The sequence below is a fragment of the Motacilla alba genome, chromosome 9, assembly GCF_015832195.1.
Source record: "Motacilla alba alba isolate MOTALB_02 chromosome 9, Motacilla_alba_V1.0_pri, whole genome shotgun sequence".
NCBI lineage: Eukaryota > Metazoa > Chordata > Aves > Passeriformes > Motacillidae > Motacilla > Motacilla alba.
Genome location: NC_052024.1, coordinates 17,190,829 through 17,214,219, shown reverse-complemented (window position 1 = coordinate 17,214,219; position 23,391 = coordinate 17,190,829). Strand labels below are relative to the sequence as shown.

General features: G+C 43.7%; 1 protein-coding gene across 1 annotated transcript; it reads left to right on the top strand.

The window, feature by feature from the left end:
- The first annotated feature begins 2,944 nt into the window (after positions 1 to 2,944).
- SENP5 (SUMO specific peptidase 5) lies at positions 2,945 to 23,391 on the top strand. Its single transcript, XM_038145732.1, has 10 exons — positions 2,945 to 3,078; positions 8,859 to 10,433; positions 13,498 to 13,603; positions 13,753 to 13,900; positions 14,527 to 14,574; positions 16,454 to 16,531; positions 19,819 to 19,956; positions 21,620 to 21,703; positions 23,101 to 23,151; positions 23,241 to 23,391. The coding sequence occupies exons 2-10, from the start codon at positions 9,482 to 9,484 to the stop codon at positions 23,349 to 23,351; spliced, it is 1,716 nt and encodes a 571-aa protein (XP_038001660.1). The 5' UTR covers positions 2,945 to 3,078; positions 8,859 to 9,481; the 3' UTR covers positions 23,352 to 23,391.

The following is a 23,391-nucleotide window of genomic DNA, read 5'->3' as shown; positions in this document are numbered from 1 at the left end:
TATACTAAGATGTGCAGCTGGAAAATTGGCAACCCCTTAAATGAGGTTTGTGTGGATATTCATGGCTGTAGTGATATAAGTCTTAATCTTTATTGAGTCCATTGAATTTGGAGGAAGAAGAAATGACACTTTTACTTTAGTGTGATATAGAAGTCAATGTTTAAATTCTAGAAGATTCACTCCTGGGATATGCTGAAGTGTTCTTCTTTTCAGAAGCTGCTGTGCACTTGTCCTGGGAGGAATAAGTGAACAAGTAAGGGTGGAGGCAGCAGAATCCTGGGCAGGGTGTGAGCACATGGGGCGGCCAAGGGGAGGGTCAGCAGGGGCAGAGCTTCTCCAACTGACTGAGATTCTCTTCATTAACTGGGCAGGGGCTAGAAGTACTGAGGCAAGATTATGTAATGGGGCTATTTCCTCTTAGGGGTGCTTGGGCTACCTCTGCTGTATTATTGATTCCTTCCCACCTCTTGTATCCCTGTGCCATAGAAGGATTAACCTCATGAAAATTCTTATGGCCTGAAAAAGCTTCAGACTTCCAAAGCACGGGCCAAGGAGTAGCCACATTCCATCATTATGTACATAGTTATGTTCAGGTTAGAGTTTGCCTGCTGTGAATGTACCTTTTTTCAAGCTTTTTTACTTTGTTGTAATTTAACAACAATCCTTTCCATGTATTTAATGAAAGTATGTGCTGAGACCTACAGATATTTCTGCCAGTATAGTCTTTACATCACAACTTGACGTTATGTGAAGGAATGTGCAAGTTCTCTGGAGTGGTCCTTCATTTTATTCTGATTCAGAAGTGGAAAAACAGGCAGGGACAACAAAGACCAAATTTAATTTTCCTTCTTAAACCCTGCCAGTTCGAATAATCTCTTGCTGAGTTTCCTGATGTGGCTGTTCACATTCCTTCATGAATTCAGACTGGCTGTTAGCAGCCTCCAAATAAAACATGGTTATATGGAGATTTACCTTGGCCCCGTTCTTGCTTGGCGACACGAGACGCAGAGAGCAGCCAACTGGTTCAGCTCATGCTACATGTCCTCTTCCAGCAACTGCTTCCTGTACAAGCCCACTGCTCTCCAAATTAATGGGATTGTTGCTTTAGCTCAAGACGTAGGAGATTTAATTCTGGTGTTTGTGTCAGCGATCAATGAAGTCAGGAAACTGCCTTTACAGAGCATTCAAAAGCCCTTTTATTCCGAAAGAATCAAATCCAGGCTTCTGTTAAATGCAGTAAAGGCTGCCATCATTAAAACATTGAGGCTGCAAGTTTGGCCACAAAAATGTTACCGTAATGCAGTTGGTATTCAGTCCTTTCTGTCAGCGTTGCCAAGTCCGGCTTTTATTTATTTATTCATTTTCACAAGTCTCATGTTTTTCAGGCATTCCATAAAGCCTCGGTGTTTACAGGCATCTTACTCATCTGAGAAGCTCAGCTTCCAGTTTTTAAAGATCTGCTATTAGCCCTCACGGACAGGGAGGAAGCAGGAACATGCGATGAGGCTGATCCTCACAGGCAATACCAGAAGGCTCATAAAACCCCGCATTTAAAAAGTCAAATATGAATTTTTAAGAGGATCTCATGAACTGGGTCTCCCATTTATGTGTCTCAAGTGCCTGGCATAGACTCTACTAATGATTGCTTGGGTCAGGCCGAGATGTGAGTGCAGAGGTGCTGTTAGATGCAGGAAGCTCTGCAGCACTCAGATGGATTGGGGGAGGAATCCTCTTTCCATTTATTATATTCCTGGTTAAACTTCATGGCCTGAGCCTTGGCCTGTGCACCCTGTTTACTGTGTGTTTCATAAAGGCCAGAGGACTCATCCTGTTACTCTGAAACTGTTTAGCCCATCTTTGGCTGGATTTACTGTTCAGGAAGAACAAACGGTCGCTTAGGAAAGCGCTGTATTTAACGAGAGAGACGGGCTGGACTTTTTTCAAACAAACAGATAAAAGCCAGCAACTCTGAGCTTGGCACAGACTTTGCCATTTTGTTTGTTGCATCACCCCATTGTCTTCTCTATCCCTTCTTTTTTAACTTTCTTTGTTACAGCATTTCACAACCCACAGCCTGGATACGGTAATTCCTGAAGGAATGCACAGCATAATGAATACTGCATGATCACAAAATAGTTCACCTCGTGCAAAGCCATAGCAGAAAACGATGCAACATGGCTGTTTCCCAATCGTCCCTGCTTCACTGGTTTCTTTTATTTGGAGAAATTCTTTCAGCTTCTCCTTACAGGGGCTACTGAGTGAGAGAGGAAGTGTAACCTTTCTCCACCCAGCAACAAAAATGCAATGGTTTTGGAGCACTTCCCATTTCCATGATGTCTCTGTACAACACAGCATAGAAGTTAAACTGGCCCTTCTTCCCTGGCTGGAGGCAGGGGAACTGGGGTACACAGATGCTAGATGACACACACATGGCAGCACACAGAGAAATAAGCCCTGCCTCATAGGAGAAGCAGCTTTGCCAGACTGCTGGGGCCAGCGTTTACAGCAGAACTTTTTAATTTGGGGATTTTTAGCAGCACTTCCATATATCGAGATACTAATTAATGACTTATTTTAAAAGGTCAGGTTGTTGAGCTTCTTATTTTGAAAATCGGTTTTTGAGAAGCACTTCCACAGACCGTGATATTAATTAACGGTTTATTTTAAAAAGCCAGGTTGGCATTTTTAAGTGTCTCATTTCCGCGGCCGCTCCCGGGCACAGCGGCGGGCCCGAGGTGCCGGCAGGAGCAGGGCACCAGGGAGGGCCCGTGTCACCTTCGGCTTCGCAGCTCGCCCGCCCCACGCGAGCGCCGCCAGCGCTGCCCAGAGGCCGCGGGCAGGGCGGGAACGGCTGCGCCGGGTGGGGCCGAGCCCCGGCCCTGCCCCTGCCCCGCGGGCCCGGCCCCGCCGCGCTGCGCCGGCTGCCCGGGCGGGCCCTGCCCGCGGTGCCGCCCGGCCGCTCCCCGCCCGTCGCAGGGCTGACGCGGCGGCGCCGGCGCAGCTCCGGCCCGAGAGCGGCGGGGGCGGAGCGCGGCCCAGGCGGCGGCCGGGCTGAGCCGGGCGGCGCCGCGGGCAGAGGTGAGCGGGGGGCGGCGGGCGGCGGTCCCGGCCCGCCCGGAGCTCGGCCCCGCGGCCGCGGAGCGGCGGGGCCCGGGCGCTGTCAGCGCGGGGCCGCGGGCGGGCGGGCGGAGGCCGCGGGGCGCCGCGTGTGGCCGCGCTGCCTTCCGGCCCTCCCTGCGCTCCGGCCTCTGCCCTGCCCTGCCCGCCCCGCGCTGCCCGGGGGCTGCCGCGGGGCTGTGACCGGGCCTGCGGGATTCGGGGGCAATCCGGGCACGCCGTGCCCTGGGCAGCACGGGGAGGCTGCCCTGACTACGTGCTGTGAGAGCTGGGGCGTTGATGGGGTTGGGAAGCTGTAGAAGGGAATTTTCAGGTGTTGCAAGAGCTTTGTTTCTCCATCATTGGGCTCTCGACCTCAGTCTGCCTCCAAGTTGTCTTCTCCCTGAGACTCCCAGTCTCTCTGCAGTGTAAGCATAGTGCTTATTTGTTCCAGTACTATTTGCTCTCCCTTCCCTCAGCCCTTCCAAGCTGTGCTGGCCGGGAGGGACAGGGAGCTCAGCAGCAGCAGCTGTGAGTGCTGAGCCACGGGACAGGCACAGCAGAGATGTGTTCCTCAGCTAAAGGGTGCGTTTAACTAGCGTGCTCTACCACTTACATACTCCACTTGTTCTAGCCCAGACTTCTAGCTCAGAAGAGAGAGAGATGGATTGCCTTTGGTAATACCCTCATCTTACCTTTTCATGTTGCTAACACAAGAAGAGAAGTAATTTTTAAAGGCTGTAGGAAAATGTGTTTAATACTTGTAGAAATACACTCTTTCTCAAGGAAGGCCCTCAGAAAGCATCAGGAAGACCCTTGACCTCAGACACATTCAAGGTCCTCAGATGAAATACCAGTTTCTGTTCCCTTCACAGAGCTTGGCCAGCAAAATTTGATGGACTTTGTTTCAGCTACTTCTGTGCTTCTCCCTTGCAGAGGTAGTCAGGAAGGAAGGGACAAGGCTTGAGTAACATTTCATTAAAATCAACCTGAAGCCCGAAGATTAAAAAATATTAATATCCTTACGTTTTGCCTATAGAAAAGAATCTTTGGGTTCTTTAATCTAGAAAATTTCCTTCTCTGATTTGTGACAGTATGTCTCTTAAAGGTTCTGTTATCTAATATTTATAGCTCCATTAATCTGGTTTAGCCTAAAGGAGGATGTTTGTGTAAGTAAATTCTATCATCTTGCCAGAAATAAATCCAGTAGTTGTGTAGCCAGCTAGGTGAGACTGTGAGTTCCCAGAACTGCTGGTTGAGAGAAGAGTACATGGTAACTGTAGGAGTTGAAACTTTGCAGTGTGACCATGAGGTCACCAGCTGCATGTCCTGCTGTGTTCCTCTGAGTCATTAACTTCGGACTTTGGCTATTTCTGTATGGTCTTGTGCTAATGAGTTATGTTGTGTCAAAGTGCCTTTCCCTAGGGCTTGCTTCACCTCTGGGACAAAATTGTTTGCTTAACAGTTCACAGAACTGTGCTGGTCCGAAAAGAAAGAGAAGAGAGGATGGTTGCCAGTGCTGTAAGTCTGCTTTTGCATGTGCTAATTGAGTCATTTCAGACTTCCTGACCTTATCAGCTTAGCTCTGGCCACGTGGTGGTTTGAAGAGAGACACCCTTCTCCAGCTTCCTCTCTTTCCAATTTTGTATCCTGCTTAGAGGAGGGAGGCCATCTTCTTGCCCAGCATATCTCAGCTGCACACCATAGTCTCAGGCTGGCTTTCTCTTTCCTCCTTGCCTCCTGTCCTTGGGAGCTGCCCAGACCTCCACTGGGAAAGGCTGAACTCTGGATGTTGTAAGAACTGCCTCCCACGGGAGAGGGTGGTGTGTGAGTTACTCCTGCCTGCACAAGGCCATGCTCTCACAGCTGTTCACTTTATTTACATTACTGATGCTCTTAGAAACAGGCTTTAACAGAAGAATTTCCATGTGTCTCTTGACCTACTGGGCACCCTGATGCAGCCCTAGATGGCTTGTGCTGATCTAAGCAGGAAGGAGAGCTCTTCTGCAGTACTGTGGGTTTGTTCTGCACTTGTGTGGACAAAAGGTTTCTGTGGTCTGACAGTTCAGGTGTCAGCTAGAAACCTTTGGTAGCATTCTGTCAGCAGCATTTGCAGGGATTGCTTTCCCCATTTATGTGCTTTTCAGTTAAAACCTGGGGCCTGTAAAAGTGTCAAAAATAAATAGGACTGCCAAGGACTAATGAGTGGTTAAACTAAGAGGCTTATAATGGGTGAAAAATGAATGTAAAGTATCTTTTACAGTACTCCACTGAAGGTGATGCAAGTTTCAGCCATGTAAGTTGCAAATTGAGTGATCTGCTGATTGATCTAAGGAAAATACAGAGTGTGTGTGTGTGTGTGCACTGAATTTGTTACTCATAAAGGATGGAGGGCCTCATGTTCTTCCATTCCCATGCAAGTGTGCAGTGCTTGATGTCAAGTTGCTACAGTCATGTTTGCTTGTATCTTAACCAGAGCTCTTGGGATAAGCATTCTGAAAACTGAGTGGCTCCCAAGCATATTCATTAAAGCAAATCTGTAATCAGAATCTGCCATTAACATAGAGCTGTAACAGTCTGGGGTTGTCTTCGTCCAGTGCAAAAAAGACTTTGCCTTTTAATATTTCACCATTTAGAGATGGTATGTCAAACTCAGCTAAAGGGGTGAGTTACGGTAAATTTCTTTCACTTTTGGTCTTTGGGACGTGTACATCTTGGGCTTTTTGAGGTTTGCTGGTCTCGTACTGGCAGCATTCCTGTGCAGTCACACAGCATAGAAGCCTGACTACCTCCACTGACTAGCCACACGACTCTGTTAGTGGTGCAATTTCCTCAGTTCAGAGGTTTTTCATCTCTGTTAATGAATGAGGCACATATTTCACTTTCTCTTCAGGTTCTTAAACTTGGGGCAGTGCTTGCTTTGTTCTTGGTTTTACATTACCCACTTCAGTTCCTTTTCTAGCAGTGCACTTCTAAGATGTCCTTTTGTCTTGCTGGTTTATGGAGCCAAGTAGACCCAGTGATACTCCTGTAGCACGGGTGGAAAGTAAGTTCTTCAATCAGCATCTTGAATTAAGTATTTGCATATGGATTATCTTTTGTCACTCTGAGTAACACTGCTGTTAGAAAAGTGAACTGTTTTAGCTCCTAGGTCTGGGATTAACTGTTCTTTGGAGGCTTTTACTTCAAGGGGATTCAGACTCAAAACTGATCATGTTTGAAAAGGGAGAGGGGAGGGCAAGAAAACTTTGCTTGGATTAAGTGGCTTACTCAAACTTTATTTACACTTTTAAGGAGAAACTTTTTTTTTGTACAGAAAAGTTGTATAATGTGGAAAAATTGGTGTGGACATCACAGACAAACATGAAATATTTTTTAATCCTGTAAGTTATAATTAAAGCATTTTAATGGTCTAAGTTAAAAATTAAGCAGACAAACAGGTAGGTAGAGTAGCTTTCCTAACATCTTCCTTTGTTGCAGTTTTAAGAAGCGGGATTTCATGACACCAATGAGCAAATTATCTATTCCCATTGCAATTGCTATTACGTTGAAACTGTGGCATCATTCTTGTCTCCATTCAAGTTTGCCTTGGGTCCTTTTTGTTACCAGACTTACCTTTGCTAGAATCTGATGCATTGTTTTTCCCCATGAGTTCAGTCTCCTCTGGGTAGAGCCGTGGCAGCTGTAGGAATTTCAGCTCTGTGTAATCCATGGCCATTTCCTATTTTTGAGGAATCCAGAGCCTTTTCCTGTGTCTGAGGCAGTGTCTGAGGAGGCTGTTGGCCTTGGCTGTGAGAGAGCAAGGGGAGAGGTGATGACCCCAAATTGTTCAGGAGTGTTCTTAAAAAGTGGCAGGTATGTGGCACCTATTGCAGAGCCTGAGAAGATTAAACCCTTGTCTTCATCTGCTGTGCTCTTCTTGGAGTGCTCAACACTCACCGTGTTGGCAGAAGCCCCTTGTGTGTGAGGCTCTGTTCAGAATGTTGAGATTTGCCTGGGTTTGTTTGTTCTACCTGGATGAAATGTGTCTGGAATAAGCTGTCCTAGCAAGCCTGTGGTTTGGCTGATGTTTACTGAGGCCACTCAAGGAATGTTTTGTAGGTGCTGCACACAATAGACAGACACATAAAGAGTTTGTAGCGGAAAAGCAGGGGTAAATTGCATCTAGGGTAGAGAAATATGGAAGTGCTAGACAAGCAAGTACAAGAAAATTGGTGTGATGAGATGTTATGTCCTGAATTTTCTGATAACTGAGTTGTGTTGTGAGTAATAGAGGGTTACAAAAGAGCTAGGCCCTGTTGCAGTGCGTTTATACTGTTAAGCTGTGCTTTCTATCAGTGGAGGTAGCCAGGTTTCTTTCTATGTTGTAGGTCCAGTGAATTCTGGACAATTCTCTGTGTGATGAGAATATCTTACCCAAGTGATAAATTATATTCTTTGTCCTCTCTGCATTTCCACTCCCCTCTCACTTCTTCACAAAAAACAAAAAAACACACACAAGAAAAATCCCAACTGCTGTTTGTGTCTAAGATGAGTGAAAAATGCAGAAGAGCTTCTTAAGGCAGACTTTGAATACCTGGTTTTCCAGGTGTCATTCATACTTTCCTTAAAAGTCCAATTGTTAATGTTTTGTTTATTTATAGACTCCTTTATTTTCAGCTACACATGCCTATGTGTAATGATTAGGACAGACAGAGCTAAGGGAAAACTTGCTATAATAGTCTGTAAGTCAGAATAATTCTGACAGAGGGCAGGGCAAAGTCCTTTTCTGAACTTAAGAAAAATACAAACTTGTAAAATGCAGGATGAGATGTATGTAGTGAGGCTGGGGCAATTTGCGTGAAGCATCCTATGTTGTGTGTGCTGCTTTTGCCTTCTCCTTTCTGGATTTTTCTAACTTCTAATTAATATTTTTTGCTATGTAGTGAAGATAAACAGATATTACAGGATAAATAGATATTACTATGCAGGCATTACATACTTGTCTAGTCTCAGATATATCCTTATTGAACCCTTTGAGATGCAGGTTTTTTAGTGGGGAGTTTTTAAGATGATTAGCTGCTGTGCTGCATCGGTACTGCTTTGTTAATGCAAAGAAAAACACTGATTATAGAAGCTGATAGTGGTGGTGTCATACGGAGTGAGGTGTTGCTGTAAATGCAGAGCAATTACTTCAGGAGTAAACCGTGTCATTCTTTATCTAGTCAGAGAATCAAAATTTCTGTGGGTGTTTGTGTTTTGCTGTTCCTTTAAAGGAAAACTTTGTGTGAGCTTGTGAAGTGTTTTCAGAGGCTGCTCACGTTTATTGCGCAAGAGTAAGGGCTCCTTTGTACAGTGCTGATGGTGTGGCGTACCTACACACACTTGTTGATAACTTGGACTTCAAAGTTTTGTTTTTCAAAAGCCTTTTGCAGCAAGCTGGTTAACTGTGCTCGCCCTAGGCGGAGGCAGTGAGAGAGGTTTAACCTCAGGCTAGAGACTCATGAATTACATATGGGGAGCAGGGGATGGGTGGGAATTACCTGTTTATTGCTCTACCTCTAGGGAAGGTAAATGAACAAAGCCTGTTTACACACCGGACCATTACAACTATTACTTGCTTTTCCTTTTGGTGGAAGTGAAAATGTCTTCGGGAATGTGGGGTTGTGAATGGAAGAGGCGTGGAATTTTAGATAGGCATGTGGCCTGAGGAATGTGCCTTAGTGTTTTGCTATTATGTTACGGTTCAGATAACTCTGAATTAATTTCCCTTATTCTTTCAGCTGTTTTTGAAGATCATAATGCAGCAGAAAAATGAAAAGCCATAGAAGACATTTGCTTTGGCAAAGAAGTCAGCTGTTGGCCCAGTCTGGAAGATGGACCACTGGTTTTGGGAAGCTTGGGAAATACTGCTTCAAAAAAGCAAATTTTCCTAACTTAGAAGGAAAGGCAGAGTGCCCAGCTATTTGTGAGTTTAAATCACAGCAGACTGTACAGAATACTGCAGTGCAGAAGGAAGACACTTGAGCTCTAAAGCAGGTGGGCTCCTGGTGTGCTTCTAAATGCAGAAACCTGTCCAAAACCCACTGTTGAATTATACAGCTTTCCTTACAAAACTACTGAGAGCAAAAAGATCCCGTCCCTATCACGAAGCTGAAAGCTCGTCTGGAGAAGCAGTAAGGAAACTCAACAATGAATCCTTTCAGAGTGAAGATCCCTTGAATGAAGAATTTGAAACTGTTGCTGTTCTCAATAGCATCTCTGGCCATATCCATTATGTCTCATGTGGCTCGCTGGAAGGTGCTGCCTTACCTGTAAAGAAAGGTGGTTTTGTATATAGCGTAGAGGAGAGCAATAATGATGAGGGCAACACAGTCCTGGTAGTTTTAAACAACTATAAAAGGAAATGCTGTTGCAAAGGGAGTGGAATGGAACTTGTGGCCCCTTGACAGCTCTAAAGAGGTCCAGATTTAACCATCATACTGTAAAAAAGAGATTTTTATTTATGATGCATAAGAAACTTTCTATGGTTAGGTTTCGGTATAGAATCATAAAATTCCCGAAACTTCGAGCAAGAGGCAAGACTTGCAAATTAAGAAAAATCAAGAGAAGGTGGGTGCAGAAAATTACAAGGGACCATCAGGAAACGCTTCAGCGGGATTTTGAAGGTGGATTGTGTAATTTGTTTTCCTCCTGGAAATCTAAAAGTAAGCGTCTTTGGAAGCGGTACAGCTTATCAGATATGAACAATAATACACCCAAATCTTTAGGAGCGGAGAATGAGATATGTGCACCTGAGGTCTGCCACGCGCAGGATGTGTCCACTGAGCTGTGTTCTGAGGATCCAGAATCCGGAGGGCATGGTGGCAGTGTGGATGCTGTCCCAACAGAACTGCATGTTAGAGCTTCTCCACAGGCAGAAACCTTGCACCAGGTGGAGACCAACGGGGCCCTTGCAGAGGATCATTGCTCTGACATTGTCGTCTCTGTGACAGGAAAAGAAATCGCTGTTTCAGATCAAGGTGGTGCAGAATCCAAGGAGGTTGTGGGTGTAGATGGAATGACACTGTTGCAATCCTCCTTGCAGGATTCTGATGTCAGTGCTAATTTTGCAAATGGACCTTTATCCATGGAGCTGACACAGAATGAGGACAGCTCTAGCCAGATGGAAGTAGAAGGCTCCTTAAACTTGGACATTTTTAGTTCAAAATTACTAGATCACCCTTACTGTAAAAGTCCTCTGGAGGAGCCTTCACCAGAAAGCACAGGACTGAAATCAGGAGCTCGGAAGGGAGGCAAAAGGAACAGTCAGAAAACTTCCCGGGTGGCTGATGAGCAGTTGGCAACGTGGCTTTGTGGTATACCTTTTAAATATCTTAGGGCATCCAGGAGTTCCTGAAAACTGCTGCATGTATTGTGGAGTTTACATATTGTGTTAATTCCTCTATAAAAATGGTTTCTTACTCTGAATTGTAAAGGTCACTTAGCATAACATTTGATTAAATGAGGCTGCAGAGAGAAGAGCTGCGTGAAGGAGGGACAAATGAATGTTTATCTGACAAGCTATTTTAAGATTATTTTGTTTTCGAGAATACAATGTAGTTTAATTGGAATCTGCAGGAAATTGTTGATAGAAATTTTAAATGTCTTTTGTGGAATCAAAAGGTCCAGGTTTTTAACTGGTTGACAATTGTTATTCTTAATTTGGTCTTTGAAAATCCTAGGAATTCTAATGCTTCCTTCTACCCTTATACTCTCTTCTCTTGCTCACTTAATCACTTAAACTTAGGTTTTAGTAGCTAAATACTGTTCATTGTCCCTTAGTTTTCTCTCCAGTTGTTCATAGACTAAGCTTGATGAATCCTATGAGACAATATTTTTTTGAAAGACTGGTCTTAGCAAAGGTTCAGCAAAAAGTCTTTGGGGTTTTTTTGTGCTATGCTGAGCATGCAGTATTCGATAGTCTCTCTCTAAAGAGAAGCATGATAAAAATAGTAATTGGTGTCTTATTTATGTGTAGCAGCTTTTTACACACAGAGTAAGGAGCAGTGAGCTAACACATTGTGCCATCTTGTACCATCAGTGTAACTTCAGAGATGTTCTGATATCTTCCTTTGGAGAAATTGGCTTTTTAGAGTCCCATAAACTCTAAGCTGGTGTCAGTAAGTGTTAAAGGAATTGTTTGAAGTTTAACGTGCTCTGATTTGTCCTTCAATTTTGCAATTGATTTCTCTAAAGCAAAATGTGGAGAAGGAGGCAGTGAACCTCAAGAGAGGAGTTAGCTCTCCACATCCATATCTGTAAGTTAGTGTGGGATGTGTACCTCTGTGACTGGCTTTATGTGATCCAGCAAGGACCAGTTGCTGTGTGAGAAACTGAGAGAAACTCTGGTAACACAGTGAAGAGATCACTTCTGCAATGGAGTTTTAAAGTTTGTCCATCAGAAAAAGAGATGTAGTCCTTCTACAACACGCAAGAGCCAAGGTTGTATCAGGGTGGCAAAGGTTAAAGTTTTGTGGTCTGATAGTATAGTACTTCTGAGTTTTCTCAGCTGAAAAGCTGTAAAGAAGAATTTTAATTGTAGGAATTCTTGTGTGTTTAGGAGTGTTGTTAATAATTAACTGCACCCTAAAAGATAGCGCTGACCCAGCAAGACTTCCTGGGGTAGAAACATGAAGGAGGTGCAAGTGTTAGGGCTGCTCTTGGGTTTTGAATTTCTCTGCAGCAGCTGAACTCGACGTTAATGGGTTGCAATGCTTAGTGCATTCAGAGGTGCTATTAGGTATCATGGTAAATCCTGTTCATGATGGGTGTCTGATTTTGCCCCGGGGCTGAACTTTGTATTCTCTTCCTTGAGTTACACCAGCCCAAGTGAGGTCAGTAGTGCTGGAGGTCTGGAGCTCTGCTGCTCTTAGTTGTAATGACAAGAACAGTCCTTCCTCTGTGCATTAATAAAAGACCTTTAAAATTTTTACATGTTAAAACAGAATAAGGTACACTCGTAAGCCCCATGGATTGTCTAGCTAGACTTCTAAGCCAGAGTGAGAAACATCTTCCCTGTCACAGTGTACTGAGATGTAAAGGATAAAAGTTATCAGGCAAAAGTGTAGCAGAGTTTCAAGAAGGTTCTTTTTCCATGAAGAATGCTTCATTGTGGTTTGATCTTGTTCTTCAATCCTTCCTCCCTTCCTTCTGTCACACTTGTTATATCTTCACTGCTATTCTCGGCTCATTGTGTTTTGGGTTTTTTCTTGGTCGCTCTCCTTTGGTTTTTATTCTTACTGCTGTTCTGGCACTTTTTCTGTCCAATGTTTCTCTCATCTTGCTTTTTCCTATCCTGATCTTGAAAGTTTCCAGGAAATGTTCTTAAAGCCTTAGTAAGCACACAGTGATGCTCTGCCATCACACCCCAGCCTCAGAAGAGTCCTGGACTTTGGATTAATGCAATTTTCCTGGACTCTGATCTCAGATCCAGCTTTCTGTACACACCAGCTTTCTGTACGCAGAACACATGTTTTCTGCTGCATCTGAAAATTCATTTTCAGACAACTTGGTCTTTTTTCTCTTATTTACTAGCAAGTGTTGAAATTCTGTTCTCCATTCTCTTTCATTCCCAGAATGGTTTTGGATGCTTGAGTGGAATTTTTATCTCCAGTGTTCCAGTCTTGTGTTTGAGAAAGAAGAAAGTCTATTTCCTAGGTTTTTCAATTCTTCCAGCATTCATCTCTTCATTATTTCCAAGTTAATATGTTTTTCTGGTGTGGTTGCTCAGTGTTTTCCTGGGCCATGGCAGGCTGACATGGCTGTCTGTGTCACCTTAAATGCTATCCTTAGGATACAAGGGTAGAGGAGTTAAACTTGCTGGGAGTCTGTCTGGCGTCTTTTCCGTTCACTGTGGTGCGGCAGCGGAACTGAGCAGGCTGCAAACACTGCCAGCTCCAGCTGCCTGCATTTGAGGAGAGTCATTCTGCCTGCCATAAGGACAGGATACTGGCTTTTCAATGGAACCTGTTGCAGGAACTGATGGCTTTTCACGTTGCAGTGAAATGATTTAAAATGCTAATTGAAGCAGGGAAGGGGATGGATTCTTCTCTAGCACTGGTATAATTAGTTTGCTGTAGATATCTATGTGTATGGCAAGAAGAGGGGGTGATCTTTTCCTGTGAAGCTGAGTGATCAGATTCATGCATTTTTATTTTTGTCCTTCTTCCCCTACCCCCGCTTTTATTTTATGTTGCCAATTTGAGCTTAGTTTTCTTAAATATGTTTTCTTAAATATGTACTTGCCGTGTGTGGTGCTGCATGTTGGTTGGGTGCAGAATGACTGCTGCTTGTACCTGTAAGAACTGAGAGCTTTATTGGATTGGTGAACTCAGAAGCTTTTTATATGTTTGCACTTTAATTTTTCTGGTACATTTAAAGGATTCCTAGATGAAGTTATGAAGAAATATGGCAGTTTAGTACCACTCTGTGAAAAAGATGTCATGGGAAGATTAAAAGAAGTCTTTAATGAAGATTTCTCCCATAGGTGTGTAGCACTATCACATTGTACACCTGGTAAAGAACAAAAATCACTTGCATTGCTACTGCATGATCTACATCTAACACCTGGCAGAACAGAATCCATTTGGCATGACCTTGACTTGATTTTTCTCTATCTTTTCAATCCTGTTTTAGAAAACCTTTTATCACCAGGGAAATCATGAAGTATCGGGAAAAACATCCAAAAACCTCCACTTGCAATTTCCGGGTCTTCTATAATAAGCACATGCTAGATATGGATGATTTGGCTACACTGGAAGGCCAGAACTGGCTGAATGACCAGGTCAGAGATGCTTGGTGTTTATGTGCTTCCCTAACCCTTTTTAGCCCATTTCTATTAGAATACCAGTTGTACACCTTCTGCTGACATTACAGGTGGGCTGTCCTTCCTTTACACTTCACGAGTGGTGGACAGCTTTTACAGTGACAGGTGCAGTAAACCTGGAAGCTGGGAGGTGTCACAATTAGACTGTTTCCTTTTGAACAAACGGTGTTGGACTATTTTGATAAAATAGTGGCTACTGTATAGGTTTTAGTAACTTTCCCCATCCCGAGCTTGAGCAGATTACAAGAATGACAGAGTGAAACAGCAGACTGTGGCCCACAGCCAAAAAACCAGGAAGGCTGCAGAGCCCAGGGCATGCACCAGTAGGTTTAAATTGAATTAAACTGCATTTAAGATTGAGGCAGACTTCAAGCAGCAAGTTACAGTCTCCCTCCAGGATGACCACTATTAGTTGCAGAGTGCTTGTCCTTCAGGACTGTCCTCAGTCCTTCAGACAATGTGGCTCTTAAGTCTCTTCATATTGCTGGTTTAAGTGGGTAGGGGCCTGTGTTTTATGGGCACTTGTGAATTTGGGTCTTAAAAAATTGTGATGTGTGTATTTAACTATTTACTAACTCTTCCAGATAATTAACATGTATGGTGAACTCGTAATGGATGCGGTCCCTGAAAAGGTGAGGGGGTTTTGTTATTGCACAAATGTACCTAATGAGAGATGGAAAGGGGAGGGTGAAACTTTGCACACCTCAGGTATAGAATCAGGATTCAACTCAACGATGGCCTGAGTGGTTCCATTATAATTTGTTGCTATATGCTGCTCAGATTTTCTACTTTTCCCTTTTCAGTGCTGTTGCTCCTGTTTCAGGAACTGACTGTATTAGCCCTGCAGGTGGTTGGTCAGTGATGTACCTGTAGAAGACACGTGCCCTGTTTAGGTCCATCCCACTCTCCTTACTTCCCTAGAGGTTTCTGTTTCCAGCTTATCAGCTTCTAAAGTGCTGTATTCATGCCTTTGCTCACCAGCCTGGTGTTTCAGCTGAAATTTCTGATGAAGATGGATTTCTGCTGAGATGACAGACCATGAGTGTTAGCATCTGAACCATGCACATGTGCTGCTTGCATTCACCCTCCCGCCCACCTCATAGCTGTGGGGGCTGTAACAGCTCAAGCTGTGTCAGCTGCCTGCCTGGTGAATGTGAATTTGTGTGGAGATGCTTGGTTCCTTGGCAGTATTGACTCTGCAGGACTCTGTTTTGTGCATCCTCCTCAGAATGCTTACAGCTTTGCAACTGCAGTGCCTGACTGTTGGTGGCAATTGAGAGAAAGCAAAAAAAAGTAATCAAGATAACAACCCCCCCCCCTGCCATTTTGTGACTAAATTTACAGCAGTGACAATTATAAAAACCCATCTGTTTAGGGACAGAACAGTTTTCAGGTGAGACCACAAAGGAAGAACCAAACAAAGCCATTTTTAGATGAGCTTTGCACAATGTAACTCTTAAAATCTTCAAGCTCTGAAGAAAGAGCGTTGGTGCTTTGATTGGAGGTGATGGTGATTCTTCATTAGTATTCTCCCTATTTCCTGAGTGTGCTAAGCTAGGGGTATTGGAGATTGTATCTGTTTGCTTGTGTCTGCTTTTTCTTCCTAGTGCATAATTGAAATCCTCATGGGAGATTTTGTGCTGGTACCTCAGAATGTGGTTTTGAAGTCTGTTGGCATAGCTAATGGCTATTAGACTGTGTTCTCAGATGCTGGTTTTTCTAACTTTTTTTTTTCAAGTAACAGCTCAAGCCTTCTACCACCTCTACACTAGCAGAATTATTAAAAACAGATGCTGCAGATTTCTATTTGTATTAATCTGTTGGTATAATTGCAAGAAGTGAAGCACAGGGAATAATAGTGTGAACTTGGAGCTAATTTTTTTTTTTTTGCATAAGCCTGCATTTTTTTTGGTCATAAATGCCGGTTTTCATTTACCAAATGGATCAGTCATATCTTTAAAAATACTTCTCAATAGCAGAATGTTGTTCATGTCTTAAGAGTTGAATGCCAAAGACAATGTTGTTGGACTAAATCTCATAAATGTTTTTATCAATTTTCTTTTTCTGAGTCTCAGCTTCCAGAAACTAAAGCCAGAAGTTACTCCCTTCTCTACAACCCCTGCTTTTCCAGTCCAGTGTTCTCTTCCTTGGTCCCTGTAAAGAACAACAAAAACTAAGTCCTTGTCTTGGTGTTTTTCTCCCAAGTCCATCCCCAACAAAAAAATTAAACACGATATGCCTAGAGATACAAAAATGTAAATATAAATGCTGCAGTGGCTCACATGATATATTATAGGGAAATGAGGCTTATTTTATTAGCTTGCTGAAGAACAGTGAGAGTTGAGGCTTGGCAAAGCCTCTGTTTGTCCCTACCGGGGTTCTGTTTCTAAACCTACATTAAATATTGCCTCATTACAAGTTGTTTTGTATAAATTATCCTGGGGGAAGGGGAATGACTGTGCATGAAAATTTCTGTGCTCATTGCTCCTCTCTCTCTCTCTTTCTTTTTAGGTTCATTTCTTTAACAGCTTTTTTCATAGACAGCTCGTAACCAAAGGATATAATGGGGTAAAACGATGGACTAAAAAGGTACCTTTATTAACATGGTGTCATCAGTGCTGGGGTTCTGCTGGGCTGGGCTCAGTCACTAACTTGAAGCTGGGTTACAGTGTGTTATTTGCAAAGGATGGGTTAGCAAAGGAGCTGTACAAAGTGGGAAGGGCTTGATGGAAATAGTAATGTGGCACTATTCAAGTTAGTATGGGTATGTTGTACTTGGAATGGCTGAATCTTCAGTGGGAGGTTATCTCTTTGTGTATGTTCATGCAAGTTGTTAATTTAACTGCAAGAAATGTCTCTTACTGCTCCTGACAGTGCCAGGTACACTAATCTACAGGAGAGCAGACTTAATTCTGCTTCTTCCTTTTATCTCAACCTGGTATTCTTTGACAAAATCAAATTGTTACTCCAAGTAACGCATACCAGATACTAGAAAGCAAAAAATAGACCCATGGTTAATAAGCCAGACTGTTGTTCTCTTGACAAGAGCAGAATTCACCTTGCTTTCCAGAACCCACACCAGATCATGGGTGTGATATTTTCAGGGATAGCTAACGCAAAAAAGAAATACTGTCTCTTTTTTCCTATGAACATTTGTCCTTTCTAATATGGGAGATGAGGCAAGACTAATCAAAGGCCATGTTTGAATGTATGATCTTTCTGCAGAAGTACTTAAATAGCACACATCTGTGAAATGCTAGAGATGAACTCATTATCCAAATATAAAATATATTCATATAATTTATTAAAAATCTCTTAAAAGAGAAATGGAATATCGGTGCTTAATATTCCCACATATTATTTTTTAAACGTTCCTTTTCTTCAGCAACCCAAGTTTTGTAAAAACCCCGAAATTAAGGCAGATTCTGGAAGCAGGATCTGTATTGTTGTTGCTGCTGAGAGGAACCTGATGAAACAGGACCATTTTTAGATATTTACACTTAAATTCCTAAAGAATCTCTCAAGCAAGAATGAGAACTAAGCAGTTTCTATGGCAAGGATTCTGTAGACTCCTTCATCCTGCAATGTGCAATTAGGGGGAATTTGTTTCTGCTCTTTAAACACACCAGAGTACAGCATCACGTTTTGTAAATTTCTCTCCTGGGATACAGGATATCTTGTGCTGGCTGTGGCTGCAGTGGTTTCAGAGCTCCTGTTAGTGTCTGTCCCCTCTGATCACCCATCACACTGATGGGCACTCCTGATTCACTGTCACGACACAGAGCTGACTCTGCTCTCGAGGTGAAGTGAATCTGGGCTGCCACCACTCTTCCTGTACATCAGTTTGTAACTAAAGACATACTTTTGGCTGCCTGTTTCTACTATTCTGCTGCAGGATTGCACACCTGCAGTAATCCCACAACTAGGGCCACATGAGGAACCCTTGAGTTTCGTGTGGCTCTGCTGTTCCTGGACATCACAGAAGATGTAGTTCGTTTCTTTTATTCCAGTTTTCCTTTGTGGTCTCAGCTTGCTGCTGGCTGACATCCCTGTGCTTCTCTCCACGAGTGATGGATTGGTGTGTAGTGAATGTGCTGTAATCCGGTCAGGAAGCAGTTTCTTCAGGTGGGAGCAGGGTCGATGCTTGTCACAATCAAAGGACTGTTGTGAGTCAGGCTCAGCTGATAACTGCTGTGAATGCCCGCACCTTTTTGTCTCTTCGACTTCCCATTGTTACTCAAGAAATAGACTTTTCTTTCCTACAAAAGACCTGCCCTTGCCAGTAGTGTTGCAATTATGTACTGTTCAAATTGCACAGTGCTTAAAAAAACAGGAAAAAAGCTTAGAAATCTTCCCACAGGATGAGTTCATTTAGTTCAGGATTCTATTTTTGCTTATTTTCTGGACTGTGCCACCAAAACCCCAGTAATTAGACACTTCTTTCAAGAGGAGCAAGAAGGAAGATCATGAAAGGCCCTGGCTTGGATGGCTTCCAAAAGCATAAGGGCTCATCTGCCATACAGACACGGGGGGTGTTGCATCTGATCTACTTGTTCTGTACTTCAAGACCTTTTCCCTTGTTTGCTTGCCTGTGACCACAGCACATCTGCTACAAAGCTAGCTTTGAGAAAGGATGAATCTGCTCTACCTTCTTGCCCTCCTTTCCTCTGTTCACCAAAGCATCCTGCACTCCTCTGCTTTCCTCTGGCAAGTCTCAGAGCCTGTGTTAGAGCAGAAGGGGTCAAACTACAAACCTGCTGGTTTTGTGGGGTGTTTGTAATTACAGCCTTTTCATAGAATCGTGGAATGGTTTGGGTTGGAAGAGACCTTACAGATCATCCAGTTCTGCCCCTCTGCCATGGGCAGGGACACCTACTATCCCAGGTTGCTCCAAGCCCCATTCAGCCCGGCCTTGAACAATTTCAGAGGTGGGGCAGCCACAGCTTCTCTGGGCAGCCTGCGCCTATGTCTCACCACCCTCACAGGGAAGAATTTCTTTCTTGCATCTAATCTAAACCTGTCCTCTGTCAGTTTAAAGCCATTCCTTCTTGTCCTGTCACTCCATGCCCTTGTCCAGAGTCCATCTCCAGCTTTGTTGTAGTCCTTCAGGTACTAGAAGGTGCTATAAAGTCTCTATGGAGCCATCTCTTCTCTGGACTGGACAGCCCAAACTCCCCCAGTCTGTCTTCATAGCAGAGGCACCCCAGAACATCTTTTTTGGCTTCATCTGGACTTGATCCAGCAGGTCCACCTCCTTCTTACGTATGGGGCCTCAGAGCTGGACACAGCACTTCAGGCGTGGTCTCCTGTGAGAGCAGTAGAAGGGCACAATCTCCTCCCTGACCTGCTGGCCTCACTGCTTGTGATGCAGCCCAGCATGCAGTTGGCTTTCTGGGCTGGGAATGGGCTGTGAATGCACATTGCTGCCTTGTGTTGAGCTTCTCATCAACAGCCCCAAAATCTGTCACCAGCTCTGATAGAAATGAGTGGTGTTCACACTGGACAAGTGTCATTACTAAAGAGATGAAGAGCTAACCTAAACTGAAGCTCAATTGTATTGCCATTATTACCTAAGAAATCCCACTTCAACACAGATGTTGCAGTGCAGCATGAGCAGGATTTTGTCATAAATACAGTAGTGATTAATTCTGATACTGTACAAGGTTTCTCAGCCACTTTCTGGGCTGCAACTGCATTTTTGTGCTTGCTAATAAGTTGTGTATTAGGTAACCATGAAGAGTGTGGTGAAAGAGTGGAGGGGGCAAAAGAAGATTTCAGTTATGGAGAAAGGAAAGAAAACTTGGGTACAATTAATCTCTGGCTATGCTGTATTCTGCCTGTGGAACTCTCTGTAATATATGTGTTCTTTTTGCCAGGTGGACTTGTTTAAGAAGACTCTCTTGTTAATTCCTATTCACCTGGAAGTCCACTGGTCCCTCATTACTGTGAACATCCCCAGTCGAATTATTTCATTTTATGATTCCCAAGGCATTCATTTTAAGTTTTGTGTAGAGGTAAGAGTGACAGCTGTGTCTGCAAAGTCTGAACTGTTTTCTTAAACAAAACACTCCCCCTTTGTTCTGTTTAAATGTGGTATGTCTGTCATTGGCTTGCTGTGTATGAAATGAGAATCAGCCTGTCCTGCTGAGGAGTCTGAAGCACAGAGCTCGAGGGTCACATCAGAGCTGGGAGCTGAGGTCAGACTGCCTATTGCCCAATTAGCCTCACCATGTAATCAGCACAGCCTTGGTGACACTGACTTGGCACTCCCACAAAAAGCAGGAGCTCAAAGCCCAGTGCCATGGGGAAGCAGAAGAACCCCAAGGAGAGTGAGGGCACTTCTTTCATCTGTTAAGGGGCTTGTATTTAGGATAAATGATAAATTGTGGTCCTTTAGGGGGTAGGTTGCCTGGGTGAGAGCACAGGACTGGAGATGCTGTAGTGTTGCCCAGTGGGGTTTATGTGTTACTGTGCTATTTACAGTGTGTTGCCTTTTTCCTTGTCATGCATTGAAACGGGGTGTTTGCCTCTAGTTAGAACCCAGCAACCTTTCAGGGCTACAACCTGAACACTGGAGTTAAATTATCAGTCTTCCTGATAAAGAACAGCCAGGAAATTTTTGCTGGGCTTAGCAAATTGTAATGACCCTCTTACAAAAGCTAATTTTGTCAACTTAATTGCTTGCTTGATGCAGCAGCCCTCTACTTTTAACTGTGTGTAGTCGTTGGCTTACAGAAGAGTAGTAATTATTGTACCCAGGAGAGTTCCCAGCTAGGACTTCTGAATGAAGATAGTGTACCTGCTGGCATTTGCTAAGGATGAAGCTAATGTTTGTCCTGGGAGCAAGAGATCTCATGCTCTCTAGCTTGTGAACGTGCAGCATGAACCAGCCATCCCTCTCGGCAGCCCTACGGTTTTTCCTGTAGCCTTGCAACCTGATCTCTCCCATCCCATTCCAGGCAAAGCATTTGCACCTGAATGTCTCACAGACATAAGGAAATTTTATTTCTGCCTGTTCTAGGGGTAGGAGGGGAGCAATACCCCAAAATTCACTGTGATCCACACACTAAGGTGAATATTTGTGTGCTGCCAGTGTTTAAATTGTGCTGTAAATTCCCAGCCTGTTTACAGAGAAGTAGGATTTGCTTAACCCGAGACCGTAGTCTCATTTATCTTGCTTCCTTCTCTTCGCTTGTGTCAGCCTATTTTTTTTCCTGTATGTCACTAAAACTCTCCCTGGAGCTTTGTTGATTAGCTGCAGATCTCGAGCATTTTGTGTTGAGATTCCAGCAGGAAAATGCGGCCCTATTGAACGTAAGGGCCTTGGTGTCAGCCAGTAAGCCAGGAAAGAGCACATGCCAGGCTGCTCTGTTTTTCTGTGCATGTGTGGGTGCACTCTGACCTTGTGCCTGGGTGCCACAGCTAGTCTGGTACGAAGCAGAGCAGTGTACAGTGAAGCTGGGGGATGTTAGAGCTCCCCTTGATAGACTAAAATGAGCCTTGATGGTAGAAGGCACAGTACCCAGCAGAGTTCATTTCTTTACGTCTAAATTTTAGCTCCGAATGCTCACCTGAAATTTGTCCTCATTGTCAAAAGGATGCCAACCAAGCAGTCAGTGTTTCTCTCCTGTTCTTTAGTGGGTGAATAATGTTGGTTTTTTTCTTTCTTCTTTAAAGAACATTCGAAAGTATTTGCTGACTGAAGCAAAAGAGAAGAATCGCCCCGAGTTCCTTCAGGGTTGGCAGACTGCTGTGACAAAGGTAAATGACAGCACTTTGAGCCCTGGGGTCTGACTTTGTGGGAGATTTCATGGAGCCGTTTCTAAATTCATATATTTGTACAAGTACTAAATGGGTTTATGCTGCCCACATGGAGGGTGCTGGGAGAGATGCGGGTAGTTACGCATGGTGATTCCAGCTCTGTTGGTCGTTCACCTCCCATCAGGGCTTTAGCACTTTCTGCAAGTGGCTTGGTGATCTGAGCCTTTCTCTGAACAATTAAATGTGTGCACAGAAAAACCTGCTCGTGGTGCCCATATTGACACAAGGTCAAGGACTGACTGAGCTGGACACTCAGCTGCCCCCCTTCTCCTGAAAGGGCTGTTCTGAATGGATGGGCTTTGCTGAGGGAGGGAACGGGCTGGTGTTGCTACTGCTGATATTTTATGTTTGCTATGGGTAGAGGGCTTTGGTCTCCAGGGCTGTTTGTGGCACATTGCGTTTGATCGCAAGTAAACAAAGTCTGGCGACAATAAAAGGGAATAACTTGTGTGTAGTGTAAATGAGGGAATATGTAATTTGCGTAGCCATCCCATAATGGCTCCAAAGATATAAAACAGGTCATTGCACACTAGACATACTTCCAACAGCTCCCTCCTTGCACAGATTTATTTTTAGATGCTGATACAATGATAAAATGATTCTTCTCTGCACTCATGCACAACCTGTGCAGTCAGTTCATCCTCCTGCATTCTGTGAGGCAGAAGATCTGGGAGTTGAGAAAAAACAATTACTTTGCCTTTTCAAGTGCCAGAGACATAATAGCGCTAGTGATTGGGACTTTTTAGCTCTGCATATCAAAATTGAGCGTGTTTGAGGAAATAATGAAGGTTGAAAGTTATCATTTGAGACTGCCTTGCTCAGTCCTGTTGCCTAGTGATGAACCATTTGTCATGTTCTCTGAAACCCTTTGGTGTGGCTGGGGGAGGAAAGCCATTTCTGGTAGCATGGACGCTGAGAGTAATCTTCCTCCAGGCCTGTGTGACTTTGCTGATATAGTTTTGTCCTGTGTAAAGTAGATAATACTGTACAAACATTTATTTAAACTAATTGAGAAGCTGTTCTGTGTAGGTCACTAAAAGAAAATAAACTTGAAAGAAAGACTGTAATTTATTTTCTGTCCTACACTATATATTTTTCTAAATATTAGGTGTTATTCTAACAAGGTGTTGAGTGTCACCTTGCAGAGTTTGGGATGAGAACAAGTAATTACAGCTCCAGTCTCTGGTGCTGCAGAACAGCTGTCTCTGAGCATGAGACAACTGATCCTTATGCTGAATCTGCTTTTGGACGTTAGGCAGGAGTTAGAGAATGAAAGGATCTAACTAATTAAAGGGATAAAGATCTGATGTGTCTCTGGTTGTTTCTTTTCCTTTCAGTGCATTCCACAACAGAAAAATGACAGTGACTGTGGGGTTTTTGTGCTCCAGGTAAGAGTATTCCTATGCAAAAATCAGTGGCCTGTATTGTTCATGTAGTAAATGTCCTTTTTTTCAACCAAGCTTTTCCTTTTCCCCAGTACTGCAAGTGCCTCGCCTTAGACCAGCCTTTTCAGTTCTCCCAGGAAGATATGCCCCGAGTGAGAAAAAGGATTTACAAGGAGCTGTGTGAGCGCCAGCTAATAGACTAATAAAATGCAGCCAACCTAATTTCTCTGGCATTTCTGACAA